Here is an 11,545-nt window from a genome sequence, read left to right as displayed (position 1 = left end):
AAAAATATTTATTTGGTATAAAACATATAACAAGATAAGAGAAGAATCATTAGGTACTGTTATACCAAATAGGATACCGCTCAGCGTAGACCGTATCTAAGAGACACGGCACTGATTTTCAGGGCACCCCCATACAACCATTTCGGTCGCAAAATCTTCAAATCAGTAACGAACTGTCAAATGTGACATAACGCGTGGTAACGTCGTGCAAACAATGCGACCGTATTGATACAATAACAAAATGTAGTCGGCGTGTGCACTTGTTACGGTAAAAAAATGTGTACGAATCTGTGGCTGTCAATGTCACTGTCAGAACGATTTTTAACGACACTTTATTAGTCGACGTATGCACACATAACGGTAACAACAAGTGGACGAATTTGTAGCTGTCATTGTCACTGTCAGAACGGTTTCTGACAGTGACATTGACAGAATTTGTACACACATGTGTAGGTCTGATTACCGAACTGCTCCTAAACCACTGTAACCGCAAATGACAATCTGAAATACGAAGGTTTCTCAAACTGTCTTGTGAAGTTGTGGACTGGTTGCTTTGAATCATTTAAATATGAGCGAATTAAATAATAATAAACAACGACGACCATTTAAGCACTCTTCGACATTTTATAGAAATGTGGGAAAGGTAAGAAAAGTGCAGAATGATTATACAAATAGATAAGCACTTTATAGTTAAGTACTTAATGTATTAAATATATAATTTTTAATTCTTATTGATAAAAATGATGTGTAGTGTTGCTTTACACAATAAAAGTAGGTATCAAATGAAATAGAGTATTTACTGTGATATTAATAGAATTTCTGTTGCGCAATGATAGTTTTTTTCAGTACAGATGCTGCTTTTTTAACGCAGTAGTGCGAGCAAATCAAGCAATGATTCATTTCTTGTCTGGTCGAAACTCTTAGCTTAGATTTAGGTACTGAAAATCGTCGTACGATACTCGTGCGAGAAGGACATTCACAACTCGTGTCGATTTAAAACACTCCCTTCGTTCGTGTATTAATTTATCGCTACTCGTATCGATTTTCCTCTTTTCCGCACTCGTATCTACAAGTATTTTGTTTGGGTTACAAAAAAAAACACATTATTTACTCTACTACGTTTTATTTATGTCTCTTTAACATTACAAATTTGTGGACACTTATCTCTACAAAAATCTTGACAAAAGAAGTACAGATCGCTGAAATTAATGTTGATAGTAATATTAATGACGACTACTTCAACAAGTGTCAATTGTGAAATGCCGCAAAATACTAGTTGCTCTATAGAAGACCATAATAATATGATCCCCGATCCTTTACAACCCAGCAGCTCGGTACGCACGATACAATTTATTTTAATCTTCTTCAGTGAGGACAACTGAGTACGACGGCATATTTAATTGTTTATAAAGTTTGAGGATACCTGGAAAAAATGAATCCAATAAATATTCACTGCTTTCCATCACGCGTGTAAGCTGCGACCATTTTGCGACCGTTTGTTGACCGTTTGGTGACCGTTTGGCGACTGTTTTTTACATGGAATATTACCCAGTCTTAATCCATATTTTAACAACTTTATTGGTTTTCTAGGCATTATTTTTATTATTTCAGTATAGTATATGCACCGGAGCACTAAAACTTCACCAAACTAGCAAACTACGCAAACACCGAGTAGTCAATAATATTATTACTGGTTAAACTGAGGTAAATTGATGGCGCGTTGATAAAATTAGACTTATTTTATGAAATCACTCGAGCAATTTAATTAGCCATGGTAATTAGCCCACATTATATTACAAATGCAAACAATATTTATCTTTAACAAATTCTTACGCCATTACATTTTAATGTCAAATGATTTTATTTCTTTTTCACTTTGACGTCTCTGACAGTCGCCATTTGAAAAGAATGAAATGAACGAATGATTTTGGGAAAGTAGTCGCCAAACGGTAACAATGTGTGCACGCGTAGTGCACACTTCTGTCACATCTGTGACCATTTGTGCCTGTTACCAATCGTCCCCATTTGGGTCGCCTCGACTAAACGTCGACCGTACTGCGACTAAGCATTGAGACCCGAAGACCTGTGTGTACACAAAATAGGACGATTTGCGTAGGAACGGCGACCGATTATGGTTATATGGGCCCATAATTATAACTAAACTTAAAACTAAAACAGAACAAAAACAAAATAGGAAATGAACATATAGAACTAAAACAATGAGAGAGAAGCAAAAGAGTAAATAAACAGGAACAGATTAGAATACGTATAGCTAAAAACATGAGTAACTTAGATTAAGTATTTAGATTTTGAGACGTGGTGTTACGAGTAAATAACGCTATGTACCTAATACGTTTAATAAAACTCAAATATTACTTTCATGTACGTACGAGTATACTACGTTTAAGTACTTGTACATAAGCTTAAGAAAATATAAATATTTAATATAGCAGTCGATAAAAGGATATTAAACAACTTTAATCATTGAAAAACAAGTAATATGCTGCTCTAAAGTAACGTAAATAAATCGAATTATTGACCAGTCTACTGTGCAAATATTAACGTTATATAATTACTTCATGACTGAACTTAAGAGGTTTTTAATGAAATTTTTATAAAAGCTGAAGATATTGGCCTACATAGTTACTTACAATATTCTTTTAATGGAGACAACGTCATCGATGTCAGTAAAACAAACAGATGTAGTGTATAATGGAAATCTATTCCATCGTACAGTTATGTATTCTCGGAAACATCGTCAACCACGTCAATAATCCTGTTTTATTCGCGATAAAAACATCCTTGCATGAGCGTTTTGCATACGAACGTGAATAAAAAATGGTGGCAAAATAAAAGAAGCATTTGAAATTGTTACGTTATTTTATTGGGATTTTTGTCCAACTTATATCTATGCTCGTGTGTGTTCGAAATATAGTGGCGGCGGCAAAAGTTAGGTATTACCTGTATAATATAACTGAATACGTATATTTATATTAGGAGCTTTTTAAATTTTCAATTGTAAGTACCTACTTAATGATGCTTGTTTCTGAATTGTAAGGAATTTTACATGAAGGAATTTTATATGAAGTATCTAAGTTTATAAACAGTCATATTTTTGTATTGGTATATATTATATAGACAGGAGACAAAGCAAGGTTAAGGGTCCCCCCACATCTAGCGTCTCGCGAGCGTCGCGTCGGGCCAACTGTATGGAAAAAGACGTCGCGTCGACGTGACGTCGACGCGCCGTCAGGCTTTGCCCATACAGTTGGCCCGACGCGACGCTCGCGAGACGCTCGATGTGGGGGGACCCTAAGTTCGCCGGCCTAGCCGCAGTGACAATCGTTGACGCTACTTGCCGATCGAGACGCAGCGCGGCTCCGTCGCGCCACTACAGAAAAGCGATAGGGAGAGCTAGCTATACCTACGGTACGCTTACAAATCATAAGCGATTGTGGCGTTGGCTAGTTACCCAGGCCTTTGCAATGACAATTAGTTTGGTTTAGTTAGGGCGGAAGGTTGGACCCGTGTCATAGAAACTGCGACGTCAGACCCTATTTAATGAGTTAACGATGTCATAAAGGGTACTGATAAATAGTCAGGTCTATGCTGTGACTAAATTAGGAAGCAGGAGTATTTGAAATAATTGATATACTTATAATATTAGAACAAATAAAATAAGTATCATTTCAGCACAAGCTATCTTTACCCGTAGCACTTAAGACGCTTCAGGAGCGAAAATGGAAAGGAGACGTATTATTGACTAGATTTATTGAAGAAAAATTGTCCTTTGAGAACAACTCAGTTAAAAGATATTGCGAAAAAATCTTTAAAATCGAGGTTCCGCTCTCGACTGTTTCCTCCTTCAAAACTTAATTAATCGTAACGAAATTTGATAATCTCAATAACAATGAAATCACCTGTGTCGGACCGTTTAGTTTTTTTGGCTAATGGGTACTAATTTTGAATACCACACCTTTTTTGCGCCATAATCAATAAGGCCATTTTTGGAAATTTTTGATGGGCTTTAGCGTCTTTAAAAATAAAAATATAAAAAAAATCAAATCGGTCCGACACAGATAAAAAAAATAATAATCTTTATTGAAAAAATCAGTGCCCTATCTTCAAAACACAGGGAGGAAATAGTCGAGAGCGTTTGTATGGAGAATTGACCCCTCCTGTATCGTCTTAAACAATATCCTTATTCCACACAAATATTATGTAATATTTTTACTATAATATTACACACATAGTAAATGGGCGACCGAGCTTCGTTCGGAGTTCGAAAACTCGGAAATTCGCGTTATCCGAAGAGTTAAGACTAACCTAGATTGTTTTTTCACCCCCGAAAATCCCCACATAACAAATTCCAGCGAAATCGTTAGAGCGGTTTCCGTGATCGCCGGTATATATAAGTTAACATACAAGAATTAAAATTAAATTCCCAGAAAGACCGTCTACTGAATATAACTTTTGTATTTATATATCTATCATTTATTACACCTCCGAAGGTATACCAGTTTTTCATCCTTAATCCATTGGTCTTCAATAGATATCCCTAGGACGAACACTAGTTAACAAAAAACTTGATTCGTGTTTCGACCATCGAGTTCAACAAGGTTACGCAAAAAATTAAAGTAAAATAGAAGCAGTTTGAATATATTTCGTGCATTATGTATGTAACGTAGTAATTTAATAACCGTTCTTCCTGTCTAGTACAATTAATGATCTTAAAACGCGTTCAATTTATTTTTTCATGTCCTGAAATATGTAACTTCGAAATTGTGCCTAGTCGGAAAGACCGACATATAAGAGTAAGGCACATTTTTTAGGCTTTATGGGAAATAAGTCGAGTTTAAACGGGTGTTGTAGGTTAATTTTAATTATAAGTTTCGGTTTTGCTTTTGTCTGGACCTGAAAAAAGAAGGTTATCAACCTCATTTACGCCATATGACGGTCTTGCCTTATAAATAGAAATTAAAAAATGCTGATTATGTTGAAAATATAAACGTTATTTGTTTTAATATCCATCACATTACTCCTTGTTATTACAGAATATGACAATGAACATGATATTGATACTTATTTCCATATGAAATTACGCGACAATGAGCACTAGACGGTCTTTCCGTACTCAGCGCGTGGGGACGGTCAACCCGCCGAGCCTTAAAAAAAATGATTTTTAATTCACAAAAGTATTTTAAAAGCTGTGTAGAATATAAAATTTGCTAGCCCATGGGACCATGCGGATCACTCCAGACTACTTTAATACATACATACAACTTTAATAGTCTAGTTTTATCCACTCAAACTTTATTTCAAATAAAGTATGCCAGTCTTGCCTGCACTGACCTTACATTAAAAACTGTAATTATAACAAGAATAAAAACGAAACGTTCAAGTTTTATTCATCCCCTAAGTATATGTATACCTATGTCTATAAAATCACGATTGGCTATTAACATTTATTATAAATGAAAACCTTTTATACTCGTATAGGTACCTACGAATTTTTTTAACCAATATAAATCGCGAGTTGTCGCGACTGTGTTCAGGCAACTCATAAATGGTACGCCTGGTTTCATTAAATTTTCATTATCCCATGAGTAATTTCGAGAATGCCGACAAATATGTGTTTACATAAGCATAATTATTTTGTACCATTTTGTGTTGTATGGTTTACATGCTATCATTGATCTTTATTGAAAACAAACGAGTGCTCCGAATGTCATCAGCGGACCATATACTTACCTATTTATCCTATAAGTTTTATTTATCTGTGTTCTGAGGATCCTAATCCTTTATTCTTATCCAGATTATCAGCCACGGTTTTATCTTTTTTGTAAAGCACAAAACCAATGTTTCCTAAAATTTTCATATGTTTTCGTTGATAAATTTCGGAGATAAGAGGGAGGGGAGCGGTATTTTTTTTTACATTATCCTTCATAATTCTTTTTTTCTCCACTATAAAAAAATATAAATAATAGTTTTGATATGTACAACTTGAGCTCTTTGAAACGATACTCCACTTGACCTAGTAACTTGACATTTACATTTTGCCCCCTTTCATGTTGGCCGTTTTCTTTATTTAATATTAATTAATTAAAAAAAAGAATACCTTCAATTTGTAGAGGTTAACAATATTCATAACTATTCCAAAATAAATATCATATCGATAGCATAATTAAGTAGTTTTCGATATATTTAGTAATGTGATAGACAGACAGACAGACAGACGGACAGAGCGGCGCCATAAGAGCTCCTTTTGTACCTTTTTGGTACGGAACCCTAAAAAGGAACGATGCGAGATGTTCAAAAAGGTCATTAGGTATACCATTATCATATTATATTCGTGCACTGACCAATCTGACCATACCATAACTATTTATGTTTCCGTTAAGGACATATTTTTATATAAATAGGTTTAAAACAAAGTCACGCTCTTTACACATGGGAGAAGTCAACGAAAAAACCGAGCCAAGGGTCTGGGGCGTGTTTTACGAAACTTATTATTCATGAGAATAAACTAAGCTCTTTGTAGGGTACGTACATAAAAAGTGAGAATTATAATGTTATTGGCCGTGCGATGCTTTTAAAGAATTCTTCATACTATTTTACAAATAATAGACAGGACCTTGTAGTGAGGTCACAGTCATAGCAGCGTCATACACTCACACATAGATATAACCTTTAGAGAACATTAAATTAACAATAAGATAATGGTAGGTATGTGAGGACACGAGTGAAACGCACCGTAGCTAATTGCACACTGGTTTAATAAGAATAGGCCTATCGCGGGGTGCGCGGGCGCAGCCGCTGCCATGCATACGTACTATATCCCTCCACCTTTATTTAACAATATCTTAAAAGTATTTCTTAAAATCTAAATTAAGTCTAGCTTGCCGTGGTGGCAAGGGTCTTAGGTCACTCGTGCCTTGAGGATCTGAGTTTCCGGGTTGTTGAGGTGACTGGGCCTCCGGGGAGGCGAAGACAAGATGATCATCCACGTTCTCGGATGTCTGGGGGTTCTGGCCCTCTGGGTGCCTACTATCACCCTCTTCCCTCTCCGCTGGATGAAGAGTATCCAAGCCATCAGGTTCTCCGGGAGGCGTCGTGGATGTCGCGCTGACACTCGTGGAGGCTGCTGGGCCCGGTACGGGCAGGAATATGGTGGGCTCCTGTGCGGTCGGCGCCAGCTGTCTAGTGGGCACCGTACATTCTGTAGTGGGTGAATTGGTTGGCATCCCTTTGTATAAAACGATTTGGTTGATATGCTTTTTTATAACGTGACGAGTTTCTTGATCTTCTATTAGGTACAACCTTTGACCTAGTTTTTTTGTTATTTTTCCTCTTATCCAATTAAATCTATTTTTATTTATATATTTTTTATATAATATCTGGTCCTCGATATTAAAATCAGTTCTCTCAGCGCCTCCGTGATAATTAACCTGTGAGGACTGTTTATCTTTAACGGACGAGGCGGAGGCGGTGAATGATGATGGTGGTGAGTGTGCGGTGGTTAATAAGTCTAATCTGGACTTTAACTTTTTTCCGAACACTAATTGAGCGGGTGAAGTACCGGTGGTCGAATGAATAGAGTTTCTGTAGTCAAATAAATACTTCATTAATTTACAATTTACTTTTGCATCGGGAACATTTGACATAAGTAGCGATTTCACCCTTTTTCACCACTTTTACATATGTCTCAACTTGCCCATTGCTAGCTGGTTGATATGGTGCGCTCGTTAAATGTTTTATATTGTTTAGCAAACAAAATTGTTTAAAATCGTCTGACGTAAACGCCGTGCCATTGTCACTCACTATACATTGGGGGGTGCCGAATCGAGACATAACTTCGCAGAGTTTCTCAATAACACTATGCGTTGTTGTGTTTGATTTCATATCGAAGCACTCGACCCATTTGCTGTAGGCATCCACTATAACAAAGTATGAGTGGTTATTTATTGGACCGAGAAAATCGATATGTAACCTTTGAAACGCGTACTCAGGATATGGCCAAGGCGCTATCGTCACTCGCGGCGGCGAAGGACGTAGCTGGATACATACGTTACAAGCGCCAACAATTCTCTCAATTGCTTGGTCCACACCAGGAAACCAAAATTTTGAACGAATTTCAGATTTACACTTAACTATTCCTAGATGTGAACTATGAACTTCATGTAAAACCTGTTCCCTAAGCGCCATTGGTATAACAACTTTGTGCCCTCTCATTAAGCACCCATTTTCGACTGACAATTCGTTTCTGCATAAATGATACGGTTTTAAATAGATATCGCTAATTTTTCTCGGCCAACCGGTCCTAACAAATTCGCATACCTTTTGCAGTTGTATATCCTTTAATGTTTCGCGGCGTAAATCTTCAACTGTTAAAGGTAAACCTCCATCTACTACAAAGTTTACATACGCCGCGCGGTCGTCGAATTCCTGACCCTTGGTGACGTCACAGCCTTGCGATAACGTGCTGTTACTAAGTGCAAGCGGCGCGCGCGAGAGATAATCTGCACTATTATTTTCACTTCGTACATATTCAATAACGTAATTGTACGCCGATAAAAAAATTGCGTACCTCTGTAGCCGATTCGCCGTTACCTCCGGAATGCCTTTTTGTGGCCCGAATATAGACAGTAACGGTTTGTGGTCTGTTCGGAGGACAAACGGCTGTGATCTACCATAAATGTAATGATGGAACCGTTTAATAGCAAAAATTATTCCCGTTGCTTCCCGCTGAATTTGGGAATAATTTTTTTCGGCATCCTTTAATACTCGCGATGCGAAAGACACTGGCCGTTCAATCCCGTCAGTACCTATCTGTGATAACAAACACCGAAGGCCGACCGGCGACGCATCAGCTGTAACTATTATTTTAGCCGAAGGGTCAAAGTGCGCTAAAACCTGGTCGGAGGACAAGTGCCGCTTAATTGTCTCGAATGCATTTTGATGAATAGGCGTCCAGGACCATTTAACATTTTTCCTTATCAGGTCGTATAGAGGACTTAAGATGCTAGATGCGTCAGGTACAAAGTTACGATAATAGTTAACTAGACCTAAAAAGGACTGCAACTGAGCCACATTTTCAGGCCGCGGTGCCTTACTAATTGCTGCTACCTTTTCTTGCGATTTTGAAATGCCGTGTTTATTGATAACATGCCCTAAATATGATATCTCATCTTTGAAAAATTCGCATTTTTCTCGTTGTAGTGTTAAACCGGCGTCCTTAAACCTCGTAAGTACTTCGTGCAATCTATGTAGGTGTTCTGTCTTATCGCGCCCCGTTATCAATACGTCGTCTAAAAAGCATAGAACACCGTCTATTCCTGCTAGCAAAGTATTCAAGGCACGCTGAAAGATAGCCGGAGAACTGGTTAGCCCAAATATTAACCTATTATACTTATATAAACCACGGGTGGTATTTATACAGGTTATGTTATCGGGGTCATTTATCGGAAACTGATTGTAGGCCATAGACATATCTAACTTCGAAAATTGGACTCCGCCGTGTAATTTTGCGAATAACTCATCTACTGTCGGGAGCGGATAGGTCTCGGCGATCAGCTGTTTGTTGATAGTGCGCGAGTAGTCTGCGCAGATGCGCACGGACTCGTCCCGCTTCAACACGGGCACTATAGGCGAAGCAAATTCTGAGTATTCAATAGGTTGCATAATACCTAAACCTACTAACCGATCAATTTCGTTCTCGACTTTACTCTTAAGCGCAAATGCAATCGGACGAGCTTTAATAAATACAGGTTTTGCGTTATCTTTTAAGTTTAAATTTATCTTGTATTTATTGAAACAGCCCAGCCGGTCTACAAATATATCCTTATAGTCAGATAGGATTTGTTGTACCATATCTGTATCCGTACAATAATTAAACGGTGCGTCGGGAATTCGTGCTAATTGTAGATGGAATTTCGAAATAAAATCGCGACCTAGGATTGGGGGTCCACCATTAGGAATCACATATATATCTAAATATTGTTCTTGGCCGTCATAACATATAGGTACATTAATTACGCCCGTAATAGTAAACGACTCCCGCGTATATCCAAACAGTTTTTTCTTTGGGGGTAACAATGGCACGTCGCTAAAATAACATTTATAAGTTTTGTCTGAGATAGCCGATACTGCTGCCCCACTGTCTATTTGTAACTTAATGGAGATGTTGTTCACTTTCATACATTCGACCATAGGTGCCCCATCTTCAGTACGAATATGAAAAAACTCACCGTCATCACCTTCGTTCACCTCCTCCGACTCGATATATTTTACAGCCTTGCACATGTTACTTAGATGGCCTTTTGTTTGACACTTCCTACACTTATAATTTCTAAACCGACACTTTGTAGCACTATGTTTGAATCTACCACACACCGAACACTGTACATCAGACGCCGCAGCAGACGAGCGCGCAGGTGCTTTTTCAATCTGGAACAGCTGGCCGCTGGCCTCTGTGGCCACCGGCGCTCCAGCGGGGCCGGCGGCAGCGCCACCGGTGCGAGCAACCCTGATGCTCTCCGCCAAGTCTATCGCCTTAGACAACGTGAGCTCGCCGACATTCTGCGTGAACAGCTTTTCACGCTCTCGACCTGGGAGCATGCCCATTACAAATCTGTCGAGAATAGCGTCGTCCATATTTTTGAAATCGCAGTACGCGGCGAGGCCTTTCAGACGCGCAGCCCACTGCACGTGACCTTCGCCCGCTTGCTGGGTGGCCGAATAAAAATGGAATCGCTCAACGTACCCGCAGCGTTTAGGTGTGAAATGTGCATCTAAAATCTTCACCACATCCGAATATCCCTTTTCTTCTAACGAATCCGGTAATGCTAAATTGCTTGCTAGCCGGTAGGTAGATTCGGCGAGTGCGCTTATCAAGATAGCTCGACGTTTCACTTGGGCTTTGTCTGTGTTGTCATTAATATCGTTGGCTATGAACCACTGAGATAGACGATTTTTGTAGCTTCTCCATTCCTGGGTTTCGTGATTAAAAACCGAAATTAACCCAAAAGTCCCAGCCATCGCCGCCACTTGGTAGGTATGTGAGGACACGAGTGAAACGCACCGTAGCTAATTGCACACTGGTTTAATAAGAATAGGCCTATCGCGGGGTGCGTGGGCGCAGCCGCTGCCATGCATACGTACTAGATAATAAAGTATCAAGTATCAAGTACCAATTAACCTTTGAAATATGAGCACATACTATCATGGAATAGATACCATGATAACTCCCACATTAATAGATAATTAGATAATACCCTACTATATAAACACGATGTATCTTCAGTCAAATACACAGAAATTCCCACAGTCTTGTCTTATTATTTACCTCCGGAACACCCAACATTTCATGGCGATCCTGCCAGTCTACTTGACAGTGTACTTGTAGGGTAGCAATAGAAAACAGATTGACGACTGCTAAGCCGACGTTACGGGGTTCGAATCCTGGTTGGTTCATTTAATATTATCTGTGTGATGACCACAGATATTTTTCATGGATGTATTCTATGTATATTATGAGTATGTATTT

General features: G+C 38.5%; 1 protein-coding gene across 1 annotated transcript; it reads right to left on the bottom strand.

The window, feature by feature from the left end:
• Positions 1-6,757: 6,757 nt before the first annotated feature.
• On the bottom strand, positions 6,758-11,099 carry LOC125233385. Its single transcript, XM_048139383.1, has 2 exons — positions 10,248-11,099; positions 6,758-7,448 (listed from the first exon to the last, which is right to left on the bottom strand). The coding sequence occupies exons 1-2, from the start codon at positions 11,035-11,037 to the stop codon at positions 7,444-7,446; spliced, it is 795 nt and encodes a 264-aa protein (XP_047995340.1). The 5' UTR covers positions 11,038-11,099; the 3' UTR covers positions 6,758-7,443.
• Positions 11,100-11,545: the final 446 nt, after the last annotated feature.

Source organism: Leguminivora glycinivorella, chromosome 1 (assembly GCF_023078275.1).
Source record: "Leguminivora glycinivorella isolate SPB_JAAS2020 chromosome 1, LegGlyc_1.1, whole genome shotgun sequence".
NCBI lineage: Eukaryota > Metazoa > Arthropoda > Insecta > Lepidoptera > Tortricidae > Leguminivora > Leguminivora glycinivorella.
This window is presented reverse-complemented; position numbering and strand designations above follow the sequence as displayed.